This window comes from Pleurodeles waltl, chromosome 1_2 (assembly GCF_031143425.1).
Source record: "Pleurodeles waltl isolate 20211129_DDA chromosome 1_2, aPleWal1.hap1.20221129, whole genome shotgun sequence".
NCBI classification, from domain to species: domain Eukaryota; kingdom Metazoa; phylum Chordata; class Amphibia; order Caudata; family Salamandridae; genus Pleurodeles; species Pleurodeles waltl.
The window spans coordinates 1,169,001,429-1,169,026,525 of NC_090437.1; the positions used below are offsets into that span (position 1 = coordinate 1,169,001,429).

General features: G+C 44.7%; 1 protein-coding gene across 8 annotated transcripts in view; it reads left to right on the forward strand.

Annotated features, from left to right (window-relative positions):
• The window catches only part of TBC1D14 (TBC1 domain family member 14), a 490,570-nt gene that overhangs the window by 237,976 nt on the left and 227,497 nt on the right, over window positions 1-25,097 (forward strand). The window contains exon 1 of one of the 8 annotated variants that reach the window (XM_069203216.1): window positions 11,091-11,365. The exons of the other annotated variants lie outside the window; for them this stretch is intronic. Coding sequence (XP_069059317.1) covers window positions 11,363-11,365 — 3 coding nt within the window. The 5' untranslated portion in view covers window positions 11,091-11,362. Of the gene's footprint in view, window positions 1-11,090; window positions 11,366-25,097 lie in introns of those variants that run through there. 8 annotated transcript variants of the gene reach the window in all.

Consider the following 25,097-nt stretch of genomic DNA (forward strand, 5'->3'; position numbering starts at 1 on the left):
TGAAATGAGAGTGAGTCTTGATGGGCCAGATGGATGGGCCCGTGGCTGGATTGGTAAAGGGCAGAGAGCTCCAGTCCAACTCAGACACCAGCAAGGTGGAGGTGGAGTACTGGTTTGGGCTGGTATCATCAAAGATGAGCTTGTGGGGCCTTTTCGGGTTGAGGATGGAGTCAAGCTCAACTCCCAGTCCTACTGCCAGTTCCTGGAAGACACCTTCTTCAAGCAGTGGTACAGGAAGAAGTCTGCATCCTTCAAGAAAAACATGATTTTCATGCAGGACAATGCTCCATCACACGCGTCCAAGTACTCCACAGCGTGGCTGGCAAGAAAGGGTATAAAAGAAGGAAATCTAATGACATGGCCTCCTTGTTCACCTGATCTGAACCTCATTGAGAACCTGTGGTCCATCATCAAATGTGAGATTTACAAGGAGGGAAAACAGTACACCTCTCTGAACAGTGTCTGGGAGGCTGTGGTTGCTGCTGCACGCAATGTTGATGGTGAACAGATCAAAACACTGACAGAATCCATGGATGGCAGGCTTTTGAGTGTCCTTGCAAAGAAAGGTGGCTATATTGGTCACTGATTTGTTTTTGTTTTGTTTTTGAATGTCAGAAATGTATATTTGTGAATGTTGAGATGTTATATTGGTTTCACTGGTAATAATAAATAATTGAAATGGGTATATATTTTTTTGTTGTTAAGTTGCCTAATAATTATGCACAGTAATAGTCACCTGCACACACAGATATCCCCCTAACATAGCTAAAACTAAAAACAAACTAAAAACTACTTCCAAAAATATTCAGCTTTGATATTAATTAGTTTTTTGGGTTCATTGAGAACATGGTTGTTGTTCAATAATAAAATTAATCCTCAAAAATACAACTTGCCTAATAATTCTGCACTCCCTGTACTAAGTTCCTCTGGATAAAACATTGCACTTCCCATTGACCTGCAACACTAAACCACCGATATTTGACTAACCACTAAAGTGGGGTATCTCATCTGTAAAATGTTTTAGATTAGTAGTCCATCTGAATAAATAAGCCCTAATAAGTGAGAACTGTGGCCGGTTAATATATAATCTAAACGGAGAAGTGAATGGATGGCTAAAAAAAAAATCCTCTTTCTGTGGCAGATTTAATCAGGTTTATCTAAATGGCTGTCCTTCATAAATTTTTTACCTACTAACAAACGTTCCTACGCTGCTGAACATGCAGTTCAGCATGATCCAGACCATACCCACCAGACTAATATGAGTGGGAGAAGACCCCAGATTAGGACCACCCTCACTTTTTGGATAAAGGTGGGCTCTGGCTGCTTGCCTTTCACATCTATTTAGTGCCCCAATCCAATTGTGTTGCATATTGAGCAGTACCAGATCCAATCTTCTGCATCCTATAAAAGAGACCAACTTGAAAATAGTACATTAAAAAACTTTGTCCATCAAACAATCTACATCCACTTTTTAAATTCACATGGTGAGATGTGTGTGGTGAGTGGTTGACGTTGGCTCATAAAGTAGCATATAATGCACTATACGGCCCTGAAATAATAGTGGTGAGAAATCTAATTCTATCACCTATACTTGAATCCCCTGAGTCTTTTGTGAAAAAGGAAATCGTGGAACACAATCACCTATTCCCCAATCAAGAATACCTAACAGGAGGATTGTAAATCAAAGTGCAAATGTTCTATAGATGTTCACCTACTTATGCTGTGACAAACTGTAAAAGAAGCATTAGCTACATTTCCTAAAGAACCTCCAGAATTCCCCCAACACACACAACTACTGTCTTTCAATACAAATAGGAAATTAATTGCTAAACTATGCAAACTATGCTTGGAAACAGGTAGGGTTCCCACACATCATTGAAAAGAGCACTAGGAAATGGATCTGGGAATATTGATTATAAAATCTGGAAATACTGTTACACTCATGTAAAATTGATACAGTAGAATTATAGACATAAGTGTGTTCACTTTCAATCAATCAGTGTATTTGTAGAGCGCACTACCACCCGTGAGGGTCTCAAGGCGCTGAGGGGGGGGGGGGCGGGTGCTGCTACTGCTCAAATAGCCAGGTTTTGAGCCGCTTCCTGAAAGTCAGCAGGACTTCGATCTGTCGTAGGGGCAAGGGAAGGGTTTTCCAGGTCTTGGCGAGGTGGGAGAAGGATCTGCCTCCGGTAGTCTCTCTCCGGATGCGGGGGACGGTGGCGAGGGCGAGGTCAGCTGAGCTGAGTTGGTGGGACGTGGTATAGAAGGTGAGTCGTCTGTTGAGGTAGGCTGGACCAGTGTTGTTGAGCACCATGTGTGCGTGGGTGAGGAGCATGAAGGTTATCCTTTTGTTGACGGGGAGCCAGTGTAGGTCTCTCAGAAGGGGGGTGATGTGGCTGTGGTGGTGAGCATTGAGGATCAGGCATGCTGAGGTGTTTTGTATGCGTTGCAGTCGTTTGAGGAGTTTGGCAGGGGCTCCTGCGTAGAAGGTGTTTCCGTAGTCAAGTTTACTGCTGACGAGGGCTTGGGTGACTGTTCTTGTATCTGTGGAGACCCATCTGTAGATCTTGCACGGCGCGTTGAAGCAGGTTGAGGAGACCGCGCTGACTTGCTTGGTCAAGGTGAGTGAGTCGAGGATGATGCCCAGGTTGCGTGCGTGGTTGGTGGGTGTTGGGGCTGCTCCCAGAGTGGTCGGCCACCAGGAGTCATCCCAGGTTGAGGGGTTGGCGCCGAAGATGAGGACCTCCGTCTTACCCAAGTTCAATTTCAGTTTGCTGTTCCTCATCCATTTGGCGACGGCCTTCATTCCTTCGTGGAGGTTGGATTTGGCGGTGAGGGGGTCTTTGGTGAGGGAGAGGATCAGTTGGGTGTCATCGGCGTAGGAGATGATGTTGAAGTTGTGCAGCCGGGTGATGCGGGCGAGCGGGGCCATGTAGATGTTGAAAAGTGTAGGGCTAAGGGACGAACCTTGGGGAATGCCGCAGATTATCTTGGAGGCTTCGAAGCAGAAAGGGGGGGAGGCGGACGCTCTGGGTTCTGCCAGAGAGTAAGGAGGTGGTCCACTCTAGAGCCTTGTCCCGGATCCCTGCGTTGTGAAGGTGTGTGCGTAGGATGCGGTGACAGACGGTGTCGAAGGCGGCCGAGAGGTCCAGGAGGATGAGGGCTGCGGTTTCGCCGTTGTATAGCAGGGCCCTGATGTCGGTGGCGGCGATGACAGCGGTTTCCGTACTGTGGTTGCTGCGCAACCCTGACTGGGATGGGTCCAGGATGTTGTTTTCTTCGAGGTAGTGGGTAAGTTGTCTGACGATCTTCTCGATGACCTTGACCGGGAATGGGAGCAGGGAGATGGGGCGGAAGTTCTTGAGGTCTCTCGGGTCCGCCTTGGGTTTCTTGAGTAGGGGTTTGATCTCCGCATGCTTCCAGCTCTCGGGGTAAGTCACGGTCTCGAAGGAGATGTTGATGACTTTGCGGAGGTGGGGTGCGATGGTGGCGCTTGCTTTGTTAAAGATGTGGTGCCGGCATGGGTCTGACGGAGATCCAGAGTGGATGGAGCCCATGGTTTTGATTGTGTCGTCTTCGTTCACGTTGGCCCAGACGAGCAGGGGGTCGTAGTTGTAGGTGGGAGGAGAGTCTGAGGAGTCTGTGATTGGCGCGGTGGTCTGGCTGTTGAAGGTGTCATGGATGTCTGTGATCTTGTGGTGGAAGAAGGTGGCGAGGGAGTTGCAGGTCTTGTGAAGGTGGGATGTTGTTTGTGCTGGAGCTGGGGTTGGAGAGTCCATTCACAATGTTGAAGAGCTCCCTGCTGTTGTGTGCGTTGTTGTCCAGGCGGTCTTTGAAGGAGGTTTTCTTGGCAGATCTGATGAGGTGATGGTGATTGCGGATGGCGTTCTTGAAGGTGGCATGGTTGTCTGGAGTTTGTTCGAGGAGCCACTTTCTCTCAAGTTTCCGACAGGTTTGCTTGGAGACTTGAAGGTCCAAGGTGAACCAGCTAGCTCTTACCTCTGTTGGAAGGTTTATTGAGCGGGCGAGGGTTTCGGCACAGTCATCAATCCCGCGCCAGAGGGTGCAGGCTGCGAGGTCGGGATTGGTGGGTTCGGTGGGTGGTTTTCGGGCGAGGTTGGTGTTCAGTTGGTCTTGGCTGATTTTGCTCCAGTTGCGGCGGGGGATCTGTTGGGTGTGGTGTTGCGGCGGGGGATCTGTTGGGTGTGGTGGTGCGTGGTGGGCTTCTGGAAGGTGAAATGGATGCAGCGGTGGTCAGTCCATGGGAGTTTGTTGGTGTGGCTGAAGGTGACGTGGGGGCTAGCGGAGAAGACTGGGTCCCGTGTGTGGCCAGCAGAGTGTGTTAGGTTAGTGACGAGTTATCTGAGTCCGAGGGTGGCGAGGTTGTTGATTAGGGTGGTGGTGTTGGGATCGTTGTTATTCTCCAGGTGAAAGTTCAGGTCGCTGAGGAGGACGTAGTCGGCGGAGGCTAGGGCGTGCCTGCTGACAAGGTCGGCGATGACGTCTCAAAACTGAGGCTGAGGTCTGGGGGGGGTCTGCAGATGAGGGTTCCTTTGAGGGTGGTGTTGGGGTTGGTGTGGATCTGGAAGTGCAGGTGTTCGGCGGTGCTGAGGGTGTCGTCGGTATAGGTCGTCACCCTGATGGTGTTCTTGTGGACAATGGCAATTCCGCCTCCGTTAGTGCGATCCCTGCGGGTGATCTTGTAGCCATCCGGAATGGCTATGGCAATGTCTGGGGCCGAGGAGGCGTTCATCCAGGTCTCCGTCAGGAAGGCGACGTCCGGGGTGGAGGTGACGAGCAGGTCCCAGAGTTCGACGGCGTGTTTGCGTGCGGAGCGGGTGTTAAGTAGGATGCATCGGAGCTAGTTGCGGTTAGGCTCTGCAGGAGGTTGGGTGAGTTGGAGGCTGGTGAGGCTGCAGTTCTGGCAGGTGACGGGTCCCTGGGTGTGCTTAGGAGAGGCCAGGAAGCAGGCATGTGCTCGTCCGATGTTGAGTGCACAGAGGGTGCTGGCTGTGTAACGGCGTTGCTGGCCGTGCTGGTCTTGGGGACCAGGGGTCCTGGCGCTGGGCGCAGACGGGCTTGCCTTAGCGGCTGCCATATGAGGGGAGGTGGGAGGGAGTGGCAGCAGGGAGGAGAGGGGGGAGCGAGCAGCAAATGGGAGAGCAGGGGGGCGGGGCCGCAGGGAGGCAGCAGTAGGGGTCGAGGGGAAGAAAAAATAAGAAAGAATCACGGGCACCTGGAGGCAGAGGCAGCACCGGCACGCGGTGCAGGGGAGCGACCTGCCTGAAGCAGGGTCAAGGGTCGCCACTTTAAATTCTTAACCACAATACATCACACATTGATGAGCATGAACAAATTTGATAAAACTATGAGCACATAATGCAACCTCTGCTTATAAGGCTGATTTTCTACAATTAGTCTGGTCTTGTCTGGCAATATCCACATTCTTCCATAAAATAAATGAGATAACTAATGACATAATAGATGTGCTGGACTCTCAGTGAGGGACTACACCCTCCAGACTGCTCTCTGGCCCCAGGAGGCGGCCATTTCCTTGCCAAAGCTGTTCACACTCGACATTGAGCAACATAAAGCACCTAGGAGTACTCTGCAGTGCGGGACGCACTAGATTCTCAAGGGCTGACTACATCTTCAAGATTGCTTTCCTGGCCCCGGGAGGCGGCTATTTCCTTGCCACAGCTGCTCAAACTTGACATTGAGCGCCTTGGAGCACTCCGCAGGGCCTTGCGCGGGGCGTGCCCTGGCCAGTCTACGCTAGTCAGCGGTCGATAGAGGCTGGGCTGGTCCACCCCGCCTGACATCTGGCAAAAGCAGGGTGAGTTCCAACTTCAAATATCAAGTCCTATCAAATCATCATCATATCAAATCATAGCTGAAGGGGTTTTCTGACTCACCCTTCTAAAGCTGTAACTGTCTAGCGATTCAGAAGTGCATTGGGTGGAAACGGTTGCAGGATAAATTGGCAGGATGGGCACGAAGAAGACTGCTGAAGGGTGAAGAATCATTAGGGGGCCACCAAATTCAACTTTAGACTCTTTTCTAGCTTGAGCGATTGGGGTAGTCTCAAAGGAGATAGATTTCACAGAGAGATGCCCTTCATTGGAAATGAGTGACTGGCAGCGAGCATCAGCCAATGATGAGGTTTGAGATTTCTGATAATGAAGACGGTCGGCCTGTGGTACATCAGGTAGAATTGCTTAAATCACCCCTGGCAGCAGCTGGAAATAATGTTGTGGAGGATCACCCAAGAAAGGGCAAGGGGGCTTTGTCTGACTCCCCTCCTAGCTGTAGTAGCCCTCCACTCAAGAGGGGAAAACCTCAGAAGAAACCTGGGAGAAAACCCAAAGTGGCACTTTCTGAAAATCTGAACTGCTCTGGTACCCAGTGAGGTACTCACGCCAGACATTGTCAAGTCCACGGCTTTGAGAATCTCATGGTAAAATTCAAGGAGATGGTTGAGGCTTGCCTGTTGCCGGTAAAGGAGAAATTGCAGGCCTTTGAAGCAGCAGTTTCCCTGTTGTATTCAAGGTGGGGCCCAGTACAGCACCAAAAAAGTGCGGGACTTTGGATCTTGAATCTTATGGCCCCACCCTGGAAAAGGAAACCCCGCTGTACGAAAACCCAGCAATTCAGGAAAGTGTTACCCAGCATTCCCCGCACCATCCAAATACAGGCAACCTTGTAAAGCATGGAAAGACGGCCCTGGAGAATTTGTGTAGAACTGCAGGGGAATCTAGTAGAAATGGTATTAGAGGGAGATCCGTGAGCTGGACTGGAGAGAATGCAGTGACAGTTCAAGAGCGGAGGAGGGGGGTCAAAATTTGCACGGTTGTAATGGTCTCCCACTTGCCCGTTTGGAGCTTCCACCTGACTGTGCCCCCTATGTGGTAATACTTACAAATGTTCCACTGTTAGCTCTGGGTGTAAGCAAACCCACTGAACAGCTAAAGAACAAGTCAGGACATTGGCTGAGTTAAAACTGTGATTTAAACTGCAAGGACATTATTGGTATTTTATTTGTTAGAAGGATTGGGTGGGTAGGCCCCCTGGAAAAGGAAGGTCTTTTATAGCCACACCCCCGGGCCTTGGATGGTTTCCGAGGCAGGGGCCTTCCCAAACTCCAGGAAGGTATGCAACCACTTTGAGTGGAAAATAGATTTATTGTACTTTCTGACCTTGAGGAGAATGATTGACGGTATGAACGGGTGCAACCGTTTACACAGGAGGTAAAAGATAAGGTAGTTTCATGAAGGTCGCCTATTACGCCGCCAGGTCTGGGAGGGTTGGGTGAGGGGTCTTCCCTGACTCTGCTAATCTCTTGGAATGTGGCAGGTTATGACGCTAAGCTTCAAGATGGGCAATGGGTAAAGTTTTTATTTTAGGCTTTGATTTTTTTTATTTTTTTACTTCAGGTAACCTGGTCAGAAGGTGCAGCGGTATGGGATGGATTCCAAGGGTTTGCCGTTCCGGATGAACGGGTGCCTGGTTTTCGCCCAAAAGTGGGTTTAGTCACCCTGGTTCGCATCTCTAAGATTGCTAGAGCATATCAGATTAATTGTAGGCATCAGGGTATCCTCATCATTTGGGTGGTTTTCCCAAATAAGTTTAACGTCCTTTTGGTAAACTTCTACAATGCAGTATGGGATTCTGGTTGCCAAATCAGGACCCCTTTCTTGCGTTGAAGATACTGAAAGGAAGGTTGGAGGCCTGTGGTATGGAATTCCATGCAATTGTATCTGGAGACTTTAATGCAAAGATAGGGGGCTATTATACTGTTGAGAATCCCTTTGAGCAGGATTATGGTGCGCCTGCAACTATACAGGATACGAGGGGGAGGTCCCTTATTAAGGAGTTACAGAGCCTGGGTTTGCAGAATACTTTTGACCTAGAATTTGCATGTGAAAATCAGGTACCAACTTTTGAGGGGAGAGGGGCTGGTTCGATAATTGATGATATCTTTGTGTCCCCTTCAGTGAGAAATCTGGTCCAGCATAGAGGTGAAAAGGAAGTGCTTTAGTGATCAAAACCCCCTCAAGGTATCCCTAAACTTTCCATGCAATATGTGCACATCGGTGATTGGTGGGCCGGTAGGTTTTAGAATCAAGGATCAGGGCAGGAGAATTGGTTAGAGACGGGTGAGCATTCCGCAGGTAGTGAAGAGGGTGGTTAGCCAAAATTTAAATCTGATAATAGAGATTATTTTGGCTGAATCCCCCTCACCTGGGGAAGTGGTTGATGCTGTGAATATAGTAAATGACGCCATAAAGGAATTCATGACCAAAAATGGAGAGACCATTCCTAAGCATCAGGGAGGATGGTTTAGCAAACCCTGTTACGTGGCTAGGAAAGCCCTGAAGAGGGCATTGAAGGCATAGCCCAGGGATAAGGCCTGTGTGAGTAGTGCACAGGCTCAGTGTAAATCTGCTCTGAAGGAAAGAAAACAGCAACTCCAGTGGCAGGCTTGGGAGGATTTGGAGCATGTGTCACTCACTAAAAACTCAAGCGCGTTCTGGAAGATAGTTAACAGGGGTATCTTTGAGACAGAAACATCAAGTGAGAATAAATCGTCATATTTTTTTTTTTTTTTTGTCCAAGATCAAAAAGTGGGGAAACTAAGGTATACATTCTTCTACAGCTCAGCTCTCTCGCTAGTTGCCTCCCTCTTACCTCATCATAGTTTGTTTTATATACGGGGTAAGGATTTGGAGGTTTTTTATGCGCACAATAATATATTATGTAAGGATACGTTTATTTTTTAAAGCAAGGAGGGATTGTGTTTTTTTTTTTTATGTATTATCTCGCATTAAATAAGAGTTAATCTGCATGCCGTTTCCTCTCCTCCCAGGTGCTCTAACATTGTCTTAGCTGCCAAAGTCCATGTATTTTCAGGACCTCTCTATCCCTTCCGAGCCCCCACCACCTCATATTCCCCCCCCCGAAACCTCTCCCTTCCCCCCAGCTTGGGACTTGGTTGATTCTTCCCTCGTTCTTCCTCTATTCCTCTACCCACAAACAGCGGTGGCCGCCTCATAACCATAAACATTGTTCCTTATTCTACCACTTCTGTTAAACTGAGTTTTCTCCCAATTCGTCCTTTCTTGCACATGCAACATGTATCCCATGCTAAAGCGCCTGCCTTCTTTTTCACTATAGCCAATTTTAAAGCACTCATCGTCCTTCGATCGTATTTGTTGCTATATTTGTTAGTTCTTTGGTTAGTTCGTAATTTAGTTGCAGATCTCCATTTTCTTATTGTTTATTGACTTTCTGCCCACTTTACCCACGTAGTTGCCCTGTTTTCAACGGGATATACTTTTGCTTTAAGTTAATATATTGATTTTATTAGTCCTACATACACTATCATCTGGCTTACGTGCTGGGTTTAAAATTGTCAGTGCTCCTCTGTTCTAACCTCCACATCTCCTTCTAATGCTTTAATACTTTACATTTTGACACGTTCTTTTTGTTTCAATTTCGAAAGCTAGCAGAGATTGCACTCTAAATGTATTTATGTACAAGATAAAAATTGTTCAGCTCTTTAATGTATTCTATAGAATTGTCAAATTGCTTAATTTCCTCAGGACGCAAGTTTCCAGTTCTGGGGATTCCTTAAAAAAAAGCTGTTATCGGAAGTAACACGCAGACCACAAGTACCAGAATGCTCTAGTTTGTTACATGCAGTCTTGCCTATATTCTCGGGTTCCTGCGTGGGATCTCATCCAGTTGGGATCATTTTTTCTTTGGCTTTGCAAGGACTGTAGGTCCCAGAATGCAAAGTAAGGACGCCTTGACTTGCTGACCTACTCGCACACAAAAATTGTAAACTCTAAATTGTGTGTTCTGTTGAAAACATATTTTTGCAGTATATTTTTCAATGCTTTAGCCGCAGGCTTGTTCTATTGACTTCTGTGCAGGGTCGTGCAGAGTGTGTGCAACGAGTGTCCTTTATCTTTCTACCCAATATCTCATTGTGTACCATAATTCTAATCCTGAGAAGGCGGGAATACTGCATCCGGTGGCAGTCCCTCGCTTTAGAACAAAGGGTGGGGTCACCGCTTTAACCCCACCGGTACCCCTTTTATTGCATAGCGATATATTTTAATATTCTTCACGTACTGCAGGTCATTCATGTTATGTTTTTGTGTATTTGTATGCCCCCAAACAGATACATATGCGTACTATTGAATTCACATTTGACCACAAGTACAAAATATTATAACTGTTACGAGAGCTCCCAACTGGCATCTGTTCATAATTTCGACAGCATGCATGATTATCACACATTTGTGTCCAAATATATCGACTACACTCTACAGTGTTATATCGGGATGCAGGTAACATCTGCCTACTTCTATCTCCATACTAAAAGAATCCCACCCTCAACCCCAAGCATTGTCAAATGCAGTAGGTTTCACATATGCGAAATCTCTTAGATTTGCCAATGTTTTTTTTTTTACATGTTGCTCAGTAGGTGAGCTGCTGTGGAACATGGCATAAAGTAAATAAAAACCGCTATAACACAGTGAAAGCCGGCCACCGTCATAGCACTTTTGTTTCCTTTTCCTTTTTTTTTGTTTTTGTTTACTTTAAGCCATGTCGAACAGCAGGTCAACGGCTGTCCATATGAAAAACATTTACAAAGAAAATAGATTTTGCGTGGGCGTAACCAATTGGCTTTGCCAATGCTTGTTGTAACCTAGTGTAATAGTCTGTCGAACATAACTGTGTACCTCAGGCAGCGTATTGATTTTGTGTATGAGCGCTTTACCTTGGACTATGGCTTTCTTTTTGTTAAAAGAGAAAAACCTAACGTTTAGTTAGTTTTACGCTAGTGCGCGTCACCTCTCTATAATATTTGAAAGCAATAACATAGTAATCTTGCCACTTCGAAGCATAAACCTAAATCATATGGTTTTTCAGCTCAGTTCGTGTAATGAGAACAATTTACACCCAGACTAGAAGCGGCCCTGCTGCTGTGCCTGACTGCTCTCCGTCAAGGCATTACAAGAAGAGCCCGAGAGGCTGATCGTGTGCCTTCAATCTGAAAGCGATTACAGTGCCTGTGACAGCCTGCTTCCTTCAAATAAGAGCATCTTGCTGCAGACAGCCCTGGGTCTGGGATTAAGAGGAAGGAAGGTGGAGCAAAAGATAACCAGCCCTACTAGTGATACTCGTATCCGGTGTCCTTGCTGTATCGGATGCACCGCAGATCGTTTACTGACGGAGCGCTGTGGAGCTCAGTCCCCCATCCCACCTCCCCTGCTGGTGATCCTGCGAGGCCTGAATGATGCATGGCGAGCTAGGCTTCCAGTGTAATGGTTTCTGAGGAACTGCAGCTTTCATGGTGAGTGAGCATCGTACATGTGAATAAAATGTTATCACAGCTCACGTTATGGCTCTCAAACATATGTCCTTGCATTTCTTCCACTCTTAACAAGACACCGGTAGCTACATGGCACGTTCTTTTCAGCTGAGAAAGGAATAGAGCCACATGCCAGATGGAGAATGCATTTCAAGAACCTACTGACATTGCTGTCTTAAAGGTGCAGTACACCGGGATGCGCCGCTTTCCCTAAAACCTCGTTCCCACTCCAGGGAGGTAATATTGTATTTTAAGCCGTCTGAATTTGCATTGTGGGCTCCTGCCAACATACAATCAGCCTAAAAAGCACAGTACGAATGAGGGTTATGCGCACAAATGTTTATTCAGAAAATCAAAGCTGCATTACTCGCTATGTAAGAGCTTTACGTGCTTGTACAGTATACTCGTAGTGAGTGGGTGGTAACTGTGGAAAGCAGAATAGTAAAATGTGTACGTTTTCGGCCCAGGAATCAGGTTTAGACTAGCCAGCAAGGAACGTGCACCCTGAAATCGCTTTAACATCTGTGGTCTTTCAGATCATTTGCAGATGTTCATTAAGGATGAGGGGAGAAGGCTGAGGCATGAGTCATACTGCGGAGTTGAGACCCACTTGGCCACACCCATCGTGACGGGATGTGACTATTTAATCCTCTTTAAGGCTCCCTTCTCTGCGTTGCTACAGCTGTGGCTCAAGAATCGCAGCATTATTGGTTAGTGCAAGTTAACCTACGATTGTCCGACAGACCGCTGATTGGAGGCTGTAAATTTAAACCGCTTTCAAATTGTAATCAGTGCTCATCAGAACTTCAGGCCTGCATGTCACGACTTGCCTTTAATGGTAAATGCGACTGTATAAAGCTAGCCAGCAGTTTGTTAGAACAAGTGTTGCCTGGATTTAGCAGAATCTTTTCATATGTGCAACACATGAGCTTACTTCACGCTCTGCCATCCTGCGCACTGAAAAAACGTGAGGTTACTCACCAATATATTACTAATATTGTTTAATTTAACAAAATTCAGTATAAAGGGCTGTGGACCGGTTCCAAATCGACATGTAGGCAGCTTTTTTTATCATCCAGCTCCCCTTAATAATGCAGTGTTCGTAGTCATCTAAGTACATTGACATCTTACTAAATAGTTTCTTGAATGATAAATATTCCGAGAAACATCAGTGCAAATGTAATTAAAATACGTACATTTTGATACAATCTTGAAATACTCATTTCTCATCTCCTACTTTCCACGTGACCCTTGTTCAATGGAAAGTAAGGCTGCTCCAAGATGTGAGGGCGTATATAAAATGAACTCATGACTTCACTTTTCTTTTATCAGCTGACGAAATTTCATCTTTCATACATCGTTCTGTGGTCTGCTGAGCTTTTTTTTTTTACTTACTCATGAAATAGTTTTACGTTCAACATCTAGTACATAATACCCAGGACCGGCGCCGGCCCACTCTCACCCACGAACATTGGGCCCGCACAAGTGCATCATAGCCAGGCCACAGCACACGCCCTCTCTTTGACCCCTGGTCATCTAATTTGAGAGCAAGTTGTCTCCTTGCAATTGAGCCCCCGGGAAAGCCCCCCTCCGTGGGCCTCGCAACCCTGGGCAAGAGACCTAGAGCAGGGACGGGCCCTCCTATGGGCCCACTTGCAAGGATAAACTTTATGCAGGTTTGCCCTGCAATCAGGCCTGCTGCCCGTTTAGAGGCACCATGTGACGCCTGTTGTCTCGCTACCGTTTTAACCTTTCCGGATGAAAATCCACACGTTCAGCCCTTTATGTGCTGTTAAGAGGTGCTTGTAGGTGACTTAGAGGGAGGGGCTGCAGCCTAGGTGGGTTCGTCCCACAGCCTCGGGAGCAGGGGCATTTATTGAGATGCAAACAGCCCTGAATGTGTCTGGTTGTTTGGAAATTACAGGGGCCTCGCATATTCCCTTTATGCAGAGGGTCCCCAAATTCCCAGAACCATCCCTGATATACCAGTACCTGCTTTCACTTCCTCTTAAACAACCTTCGTTTTTTCAGCTGTTTTATTCAATTAATTCTCACAGCAATCTTTCTTCCTGCTGTCTGCAATCTAAAAGACTAGTGCTCACGCTTTCACTCTAGTGTAACATTATTCAAGTAATGTTTCTCAATTCCATTATTTTTTTACATTATCTTTATAGAGCCTTAGCCCTCCGTTTCAGTTGTGATGTTTATAATTTTATGGCTTCCATGTTTTATTTTTTTGTGGATGACTTTATGGTTGTAACCATTTTTGTTTGGTTTTACTGCTATTAGTGGTGCCAAATATTCACCCCTTAACCATACTCGGGTGTATACCACCATAAAGAATTGGTGAAACTTTAAAGTAATGCGAAATTGACTCAAAGTCCCAGTTTTCAAGAAATACTGACTGTCTCCAGTAACTTGCATCTGAATTTGTACAACACAATACGACCCACTAATGGTCATCCGTGCAGTAGAAAAATGGAATCCCAAGGACAGACTCACAAATTTCGTAATCATCTTTCTGAATGATAGCTGGTTGTCGGTCGTGGTTTCCAAGTTATGTGCAAGGACAGTATTGTGCAAAATCATCACCTGCTTTAGATTTTGGGCAGAAATGAGTGAATTGTTGTTCTTCTACATATTGCGGTAACCGGTTTAGAACATAAAGCTAATCCCTTTGATCACTAGCAAAATATTTATCAGTTTTATACAGTGTAACCAGATACTGTATGGTCAAGTAATGGAAATACAAACATGTTTTCCAGAAAAATAGAAATACAGAAGGTACATATGGATAGTTCTGACACAAATATGGCTCCTTCCATTGGTAGAAGTGAACCTAGAATAACAGCCTTATCAGCTACTTGTTTTCTGAAGCTATTTGGTTTTTGAAGATGCCATAGAACAAGGTTTTTCTGATGGCCTTGTGGAATATATCACCTCCTTTGTTCACTCTAGAGAAAGATTGCTTTCATGTGTTTGTTGTCTTAAAGCTTTGGAATCCAAGAAGAATGGTGTCCACCTTCCTAAAATGGCACTGACTGCCTGAGATGGCTAGTTTCTGTGGAAGATACTTAGGGGTTCCTGAGTGAAGTACCTTAAGGATAATGAAGGCCAGTTTGAAAATACCCTTTGCCTCCATTAAAAGCCTCTTCAGTGAGATCATAAGAGAAATGTGATCAAACTTTCATCAGCTGTTGGCCTGCTTATGTGAGACTGCTGATAGAAGCTGGGTGTAGTTTAGAAATTCCAGTGAGAAGGAAGTTCCTATAATTGAGCACTGAAAGGAATTGACTTATTTCAAATCAATATACTGGATACAAGTTTTAATACCTTGTAACAGTTGAAGTTGACACTGCCCACTCTGCCAGTGATTCGTGTGCTTGTAGGGTAAGTTTCTTGTTCAAGTAGTAGTCTGGAGGTTTAGCGTATTGGACAATGAAACCTCCACTGACCATCTCTTGAATTGACCGCTTGTATTTAAAAACTGAGGTCTTGCTGCTACAGATGGGCCCAGAATCTTCTGTATTGAACTTTTATTGTCTCTATGGTTGTCGTTTGATTTTTCAGTCTTAATGATTGTTTCCTTTTGTCAGTGGAGAAAAAAAATGATTAGGTTATTTGACATATTGTAGAAGTCATTTGCGCTAATGATGATACCCGGTTGGCCTAATGCTGTGTTTCCAGAATTTTTCATTTTAGTTCAGTTTGGTTGTTGGGAAACCAATTGACCTAGGATGGCACACTTATAGTCCATGAGATGGGATGTGGCTACTGAGAGCAATAGCTATGTCTAAGCAGTGCTTAGTTTGTGCTTGTTGTTTCAGGTGCTGAGCACCAGCACTTTTTTTTGAGGGCCGGGGCTTATTCTTCTGCCTCAAGCATTTGCTGCGAGCAAAAGACACATATGGGAAAGACCGAGGAAAAGAAAAACGAAAAAGCGTCACAAAGGGAGAAAGTAGAAAGCGGCAAGAGTGAGCTGAAGGGGCAGGGAGTGGTTTTATATGGATTGAAGAGGCCAGAGAAGGCTTCAGGATTACGCCGCCTCGGTATTCTGTGTTCGCACATTTAATTGCAGCAGCCGCATGTTTGAGGAGGGCTTTGGGCACCAGCACTTTTTTATTTACAAATTAAGCACTGTGTCTGTATTTATGCCACTTATTTCGATGTTTTCCAGGGTGTATGTAGAAGAGCCTGGATGCAACTTGGGTACCATATTTACAATACAAAAATCAGGCTATAGGCAAAGTACATTTTGTTTTGAAACAACTAGTTTTTGAATACTTTATCAAAGGTTAATGTCCCTGTTACATTGGCTTGTCATATTTTCACTTTTCTGCATATGAACCTCTTAAAAGAGAATCCGGGCTATGGGAAATATTTCATAAAGTTTTCCTTTTTTGTTCCTTTACGTTTTTATTGTATTCATTTAATTAGGTAACCGTAGCTCGATGAAGCAGCAAAACATTGGTGTTGGCATCTTAAAATCAGATTACAGAAAACAGAATTTAGTGTGACTGCATGGGGTTGGTAGAAACATGTAACTAGATAGCATGCTGTGTCATTTCTTTTACTTTAGGTATTTTGTACAATGTACAAATACACAGTTGCATAAGACATTTATACAGTTTGAGGCACAGCGATCTGCTCATTTTCCCATAGTCATAAAATCTTTGATCAGTTGAAGCTTGTAATAGAGTCCAGGTCTTGAGAGTCTGAAGTTATTAGTCACAAAACCATATCTATCTGATGAACCCCCCTTCTGAGAAACACTTTTATGTAAGAGAAATTAAGAGTTGGAACCTGTGTTTCCTGTTATAAAAATCAATTTAGGTTTCGCCTACAGTTTTAGCTGTTTGTTGCCAAAAGACCTAATATGGACAATAGTAATACTTACAGTGGGCTTTGGGTTTCCCCGTTGCTTATCCTTGGTTGACTTTCTTGTCAATCTTGTTTGCTTGCTTCTTAATCAATGTCTTTTCTTCCTCATCTTGTATTTGTTCCTTTCCTGGAGTATAGAATCCAGAGATGTGGAATTCCGATAGCCCGACCCCCAGGACATATTGTGCTGGGGTCAAGGATAACACGTTTTCATGTATATTTTGTCCTTATACAGGTAGGCCCAACCCCCTGCAGCACAAACCCCTTTGCTGCTAATTTACAGTACCACAGTATGGACCAGGGAAGGGCATTGTCTGCAGTTAAGGTAATATTTATGTCCATATGTTAATGCGCTTCAAATTCGTATTTATGGTTCATAAATCGAAATCTTCATTATTAGGGTGAGCGCGCTAAGGAAATGTTGTAAGCCTTGGACTGCAGTACTGACAGTGGCTCTGGTATAAAAATGTATACACACGTTTGCAAAGTTTAACAATATGAGGCTATGTTTAAATCTCTTATAATGCACTCTGATTAGATGCAAATATATGCAGCATTTTGAAAGCAAGATTCATGATTCTTTACTTTCCAAATAAATTGTCCACAAAAAATGCACTTAGAAAAAAACTGTTTTGCTAAACTACTGTGAAATTTTAGATACCATTTCTTTGAAGCATCATTCAGTAAAATGTGTTGATGCATGCTAGTATTTCACCAGGATTATGGAAAACATGAAAATAAACAAGCATTCGCAAAGCCAAAAGTCTGACATTGGTGGTCAACCTTTTGGCTTTGTCAATGTGTATCTTGTTTTGACATGTTTTTTGTGCAACTTTATAGCTGTGGGAACTGTCAGTCCCTCACCATTATAAATAAAAGTATATTTTTTTTTGTTCCCAAAAAGCACACATTATCACAATGTTCCTGGCGCTGAATAAAATACTTTCTTTGCCGATATGTTCCTTATGAAAAAGCAGAATGCAGTCCTTCAGTGAAGCCAGTCTATAGCTAGAAACAGAATTTAAATAACAACAAAAGGTCTTGGTTAACTCCAAACCTAATTAGGGGCCATATTCTTAGTCACAAAAGTGCACACGTGGTATATCTCTTTGCATTATTGTGGATTTACGACTTTCATTAATTCACAAGAATTTACAGAAGGAGGTCAGGAAATTGTACTACTAGAAAATATTTGTGAACTGCATTTCAGCACAAGCAAATAAGCACGTGTAGGTTTGCCATGTGAAAATGTGAGCTTTTACAAGTTCGTTTTCTCTCCCACCACTTTTCCCAACCCTGGAAGAAATTTTACTTCTTCCTTTGTCAGGAGTAAATTTCCAACCCTTTTCAGTATTTGAAAATTTAGAGAAGAGCTGGTGAAAACCCCTAAAAAAATGCAAGTTAGTAGGTTTGCACAGACTCAAAAGGACATTCCAACCCTGAAACTATTAGTCACCCCTACTTTCAGGCCCAGTATGTAGATCTGCAGAAACGTGGCAGAGTAAGGGAATTGCTAGTTTTCAAACTCTACTATATTATGAACCCTGGCATAATCAGAGAGGCTATAATCAGAGCTCTTATAAAAAAGAAATTACTGTCATAATTTGTCGCTTCTCTAAGTGAAAAGGAACAAGTGGATTTATTTTACTGGGCAAGTATATTTGTGAAGCAACTTGTCTCATGGACAAGTAGATCTTTTATAATATTCCACACCGCTGTAATAGCTTGTTTACTATTCTTTTGAATGGATCAGTTGCATCCTCCCACTGCCTTTTTTGGGGAATTTTTCTTCCTGATGGCTGAACTGCATCAGCAAAAAGCATCCAAGTATCTATTTTGGTAAACTGTTTGTCTACGAGGTTCGTAACTGCAGCATTTCCAAACTTAAAAAAAAAAAAAAAATCTTTATTTTTCGGACGTGTAGTTTGGCTGCCTTAACTTCACACAAATATGATAGATACCCCCGGTCCAGGAAGCTGTACAGGACTGCTACACTGTGCTTTGAGGACATGCCCTCAACTGCTGACCTACGTGTGAAAAAGTGAGGCTAGAAGAAGAGTGTGTTTATTTGTAGATTACATTCTGAATATATTTTTATTTGAATTTCCCAGTAAACCTGCAAATGTTCACCCGTAGCACAAACCTTCTGGTACAAACTAAAGGAAATATTACTATTGTTTGTGGGAGGGCATGGACGTTTCTGGAGAATTCTCTGTCTGCAGAGAGTTGGATGCTGTGTGTTCCAAAAAGCACATCTGGGGTGCTACATTTCAGAACTCGAATATGTATTGGGTTGTGAGTCAGATTCATTTTGGACTGCATTGTACTAAGTCGGTTACTGAGTCCCAACATTCACTCAGCCCATCCAGACAAAGCATATTGTTGTTCTTCCAACTTACATGGTATGTGGCCCGAGCTCTTTTTTTTCAATCAACATTATTTTTGATTCATGGTACTGCATCTATTACTATGGTGCTTTTGAGTGCACCTCTGATCAGTGTGTATTGGCAGTTACATCACTATGCACATGTCCATTTGAGCCCAAACTTTGGTTGCCTTTTTGGCAACATATAGTCTTGGGTATTTAAAGCTGTGTGAAAATATCCCATGAGGTGAATGTATTGTCCGTTCTTTGACGTCTTCCTGCTGTGAACCATGTCGACTCTCGGCTTGGACCTGTTGACCCTGAGGAATGAACATATACTGAATTCATTCAGGTGTTCTGCTGATGGTCCTGACTGTCTGCGGCAACACAGATAATGGAGGTTGTGTGCATGTAGTTAGACTTCGTCCACTAGCAGGTCTTGCAGAACCTATGACTCCCTCATCTAGATAGGTTTTGGTCCCAGGTGTTTAATCATTAGCCCAGAAAGCAGCAGCGATAAAGGTCAACCCTGGCAAGTGCCTTGCCTGATGAGAAAAGAGTTGAATAATATGCCATTTGTTTCCACCATCGCAGTGGGTCCTCTGTAAGGTAAGGGGATGTGAGGCGTCTTGCAGAAAGGTATCTTCTGCAGAAGGCGAAACACCTATTTATATTCCCTCACTGCTTTTTCATTTCATTGGTTTATGTCCAAAACCTTTTCCTTTTGTGCAGTTGCATGGGTTAAGTACATTAATATTTTTGATGTATGATATATGTTAATACTTTAGTAGTTACGTGTTGGCAGTGTCCAGCCTCGGTTGTAACATCCGGGCCCTTATGTATGCGCCACCTCGGAGTGCTGATGTCAGTTCCTATCTTTGTGCTCCTTCTGACCTGGGCCGGAGCTAGCAGTGCTGTCTTTTGACAGACTTCTTTTCAACAGGAAAGTTTTTTTTTGTATTTTTTCTCCTATCAAATTCTCTTACGTTGTGTAGATATGGGCCCTAAGATAACAGAGTTTCAAACCTTGTCACGACTGTACCCTGTAGATATCAGTTATGAACACCCCTGATTGAAAAGGTACAGGTCAACTGATACCGTTTGATGTTATTTTCCATCACACTCTATTTTCCCTTCTCACCAGTGCACAGGTAATTTTAGGAGCAAGTGTGCAGTGTTTTTCACTCGAGTGCAATTTTTCAACCTTCACTGTGGCAACTAAAATAATATTAATATTAAAAACATTCTACGATTGTAAATATGACTTTTTAATTATTTTTCCTTATCACACCTTGGGAAAGCCACAGGCGTGCATGCCATTAAAAAGGGGTGAAACACGTGTTGGCTTCATAATGGTCAGTTGTACATATCTGGCTGCATTGTATATCAATTGTATATACTATCTTAAGAGTCTGTGGCAAAATCCATCACAGTGACATAACAAGAATGGAAGTATTCATAACTGTGAATAGTTCATATGTGGTTCCCTGTACAGCTACATAAGGCTTCACCAAGACACCTCATTACTAAATATGGAAGATAAATGTTATTTTCTTGAAAAATACTTAAACTAAAGACTTCTCTTTGTGCAATATTCAATGTATATGTCCTTTGTTAATCGTTTGCTTGTCCCAAAATTGTGTTATTAACATATCCAATAAGATTATACATATTGTGATAAATGCACTCATTGTTGCGAAAATTACTGGCACACATATCTGCCTCTGGTGACTCTGTAGTTCACACAACACAACGTTGTGCTGTTGCTGCATGAGGATGGATCGCAAAGCCATCCACAAATTGCATGGCCAAGCTCATTCTTGCCAAACTCTCTAAGAAGTCATGGAAACAGTGCTTGTCAAAGTCGAGGTCCCAGACGTGCTCCTACACCGGATATTGATCTCTCAACTGATCCACATCGCGATCACTTAGTTTGGGTAAGACCCAAAAATTAGCAACTCAAAAGGATGATGGAAGGAGTGTTGAAACTTTTCAAATATTCACACCTAGTCACAGATCTGGGTTTAATCCATCGTTCTTTTGCTCACCATGCCACCTCAGTTTGGACCCAGCCATATACAAATGTGTCTTGACTCTGCTCCACATGGGAGCAGTCCAACCTGAACTGCCAGGCCAGGTCCTCTATGCACTGGACCCAAGCTTCATGGGACCAGTTTCGGGGTATCACCCCTCATCAGCCAGACTAGCTTGAATCCAGTGGCACAGTGAGCAAGGGAGCCACGTCTGGGCATACCCAGGCCACTTAACGGCAACTTTAGCAACACAAAAGGATGATGAATGCAGCATTGACACTTTTCAAACACTCACCCCCTAGTCTCAGATTTGGGTTTAATCCATCATTCTTTTGCTCACCATGCCACCCCAGTTTGGACCCAGCCGTATGTATATCAGTCTTGACCCTGCTTCCCATGGGAGCAGTCCAGCCTGAACTCCTAGGCCAGGTCCTCCCTCGACCAGAAACAAGCATCCTGGGACCTTTTTTGGGGGTATCATTCCTCATCAGAAAGACTAGTGTGAATCCAGGGGCACAATGAGCAAAGGGACCCGCGTCTGGATAATTAAACCCAGATCTGTGACTGTGGGTGAGTGTTTGAAAAGTTTCAGCACTCCACCCATCATCGTTTTGCGTGGCTTAAGTCCCAAAAATCACTTGAAAAACAGAAGGCTCCCAGATGTCCCACTGCTTGCACCGTTCAGAGTTGTGCAATGGGCTGGATTCCTCCAGGCTGCAGAGCCGCTCCACAGATCGGACTTCTATTTCACTTTTGCTCGACCTTCCATCTCAGTGGACAATGCAGTGATTTACGTCCGTATAAGAGGCCATGGTCAAAGTCTTAGGTACCTGACCAAATCCACCAGAAGTGCCCTCAGACCCTAGTGATTTGAGGTGGCTGCCCATCAGAAGCCTGTCGGCGGATTCCTCCTTGACACAGACTGTGACACTAGAGTTCCACTCTAGGTTAACCACTTCCTCGAGCACAGTGCTGCAGGCTGCAGCCCTGGCGCAATGTTCGACATTATCAGCGGCACCATTACTACCGACCTGAGTCTCAACACCAAACACAGATCTGATAGTTTTCTTACATTGGGAAGCGCAACCCATGACATCTGGACCATGCATTATACTTTATCTGACCCAGAAAACCAGTTTAATGCCCATGATTATGAGGGTGAGGATTTGTATGATGAGGGCAGCATTTTTGAGGGTATATAAGATGCCAGTGAGTTAGACACCTACCCTAACATTGGCGTAAATTCTCCAAAACCAGCGTCATCTGCCACTGTGATCAGGAGAGCAGCCGAAGTCCTAGCCCTAACATTACCCGTGCAGAAGGTCAAAAACAAATGTACTTACAGAAGTCCTTATCCCCACGGCAACAGGAACCTTTGCTGTCATTTAAAGAGGAGCTTATTGAAATACTATACTAATGGGCACCTGTGCAAAACCAGGATCTTGCCTGCAAGTAAACAGGCAGGTGACAAAACAGTCGCTTCCGGGCATTCTGTCTGCTTCAGCACCCCACCCCACGTCGCTTGGCAGTACAAGCACCATCCATCTACCTGAACCACAGTTCATTCAATTCCAGATATCAGAGATTGAGACTGTTTGCTATGCCGATTATTTTCTGATGCTCAAAAAGGGTGAAGGCCTTTTTCTCATCCTAAAATTTTGCCCTCTGTGCTTCTCCCACCAGAAGGACAGGTTCAAAATGCTCATCCTGGTCCAAGTCCTGTGTGCCCTAGATACAGGATACTGGATAGTAGCTCTGGACTTGCAGGATGCATACTTCCACGTTCCCGTCCAGGCATTGCCTACGATTTACTAAAGGACATGAGAACTTTCAGTTCTCTGTGCTCATCTTTGGCCTAACCAGTGCACCTCTGGTGTTCACAAAAGTTATGTTGTTGGTCACAGCTCATCTCCTCTCATACCTAGGTGAGTGGCTACCGAAGGTGGGCTCATCTCAAACACTGGTGAGCCACCTCCAGATGAAGACCTATCTGTTGGGTTTCTTCATCAACGTGCCACAGTCACACTTGACTCACAGTGGCTTGCCTTCATCTGAGCCATTCTGGACACGTTGCTTTTCTGACCCATCCTTCCGCCTCAACAAGTCCAAGACATTTGGGCTGTGTTCCTGATGTTTCACCCTTTGACCTAGGTCTCAATGAGAGCGGTTCTGAGACTTTTGGGCCTCTTGGCCTCCTGCATTATGCTTGTGGTCCATGCAAGTTAGCACATGCTGGCTCTGCAGTGGGATCTGAAGTCTCAGTGGGCAACACACCAAGGCAAACTTTTAAACTCCATCCAGTTGCCATAGAAGACTGTGAAAGATATAACATTTCCCTGGCCCCCCAGCACTGGATAGGGTCTTTAAGTACAGGGGCAGACTAACTCAGCCACTTCTTTCTAGCGGGTCACAAATGGTGGTTACACACGGAGGTGGCACATGACATCGTTCAACAATGGGGAGAAAACGAGTTTGATTTGTTTGCCACCTCAGAGAATGCGCAGTGTCAAAACTTCCCAAGGCAGTTCTCGGTCAGAGACTCCTTTAATCAGCAGTGGGGGGTTGAGGCTTCTGTACATATTTCTGCCCTTCCTTCCCCTGCCCAGAGTACTCAAAACAATCGAGAGCAGGGCCCAAGTCATCCTGGTGGCCCCAGACGGAAAGGGACCTTGAACATAATGCCCTCAAATCTTGGTGCTCCTTCTGGAAAACCTCCTGTCGCTGCACCAGGATCAAGCCTTGCAGCCAAATCTGCACAATCCATACCTTCATTTGTGGAGAGTGAGTGGCCACATTTTATGTCTTTTGACCTTCCTTCTGAAGTGGTTGGTGTCCTCTTGGCAGCCAGACGTCCACCAACCAAATCAGTTTATGCAGAAAGCTGAGAGAAGTTTGTTGACTGGTGCTCTTTTCAAAACCTGAAACTGCTGAGTGCAAGATTATCAGATGTTGTTCTGTTTGTTGCTGGTGCTGCAAGGCCTTGCTGTTGCAATAGTTTAAGGTTACCTCTCTGCCCTTTCAGCTTCCTTATGTTTACCGGACCAGTCATCCTTTTTCAAGTCATCTGTTGTGATGGGTTTCTTAAAGGGGCTGGTCCATATGTCCCTGCCAACTACACTTGTCATGCCACAGTGGTACCTTAAATTGGTACTCGCTTACTTGATGTGCACCCCCTTTGAACCTATGCACAGTTGTTCACTTCATCTTCTAATCAAGATCGCATTCTTGGTTAGCATAACATTAGCCAGACAAGTGAGTGAACTCCAAGCGTTGTCCGTGGTCCCCCATATACATATAACTTCCCAGATATGTTAGTCCTCAGGACAAAAGTGACATTCCTGTCCATGTTAATCATGCTCTTTCACATTGGCCAATCCATCACTTTGTTGGCCTACTATGTACAGCCTTATCCGTCCATGGAGGAAGAATGGCTTCATCACATCCAAGGAATCCTGACGGAATGACCAACTGCTTGTCTCTTTCTCTGTAGCAAAGTGGTGTAAAAGAGAACCATTTCAAGATGGATTGCGTTATGCATCAAAACTGCTATAAGCATGCAAAAAAGCAGCCCTCAGAAGACTAGTGTGCATCGGTCAGGCTGCTACGTGGACATCCCTCCACAAATTCAGAAAGCATTCCTGGCTGGATAGCCAGGGCTGGCGAAATGGGCACTTTGAATGTCTGTTCTTCAGGATTTCCTGTTCTGGACTGTTCCACAGACCCCCTCCCTCACTCCTCCTTCCCCCCCCCCCCAGCAGAGGAAGTGTACTGCTAGATGAGGAATCTGCAATTAGAAGTCTCTACCAAAAGAACAAGGTACTTAACTTAAGTCATGCCTTCTCTGGTAGAGTCTCAATCTAATCGCAGATTCCTCACTGACCCACCCTCCTTCCATGTTCTGTGGAATGGACTTGCGTATTCCTTTTTTAAGATGCCAAATCTGAAAGATCTACACCTTGCCCTACATGATTTCTATGGCTTTGTGTCCGACGTGGACAGAGATGAAAAAGAAACTGACGTCGGCATACAGAGGTGGCACACATATACAGAGGAGCCCTGATATTGCATCCAAGGCAGGACAGAGCCGATGCAGAGTCACACAATGCCACCTTCTGACTCGCAAGGGAATTGCTTAAAAGTTTCCATTCTGATCCAAATCTAAAGATCCAGTCTGTCACCAGGGGAAATTTACATGGTCAGCAGTCTGCAGTTGGAGTCTGTACCAGAAATGACGTTACCAGAGGTAAGTACCTTGTTAATATTTTTACTTTTTAGGAGATCGGGAACATAAACTGTATTCTGAATGCACTAACATGACATGGCTGCCTTTCAAACTGATATTTAAGTGACTTTGAAGTAGTTTAATATGGATGCTGAATTTAAGACTAATTGAAAGCAGGAGCTGACTAGTTACGCAGAAGGAAGGCTTACATAG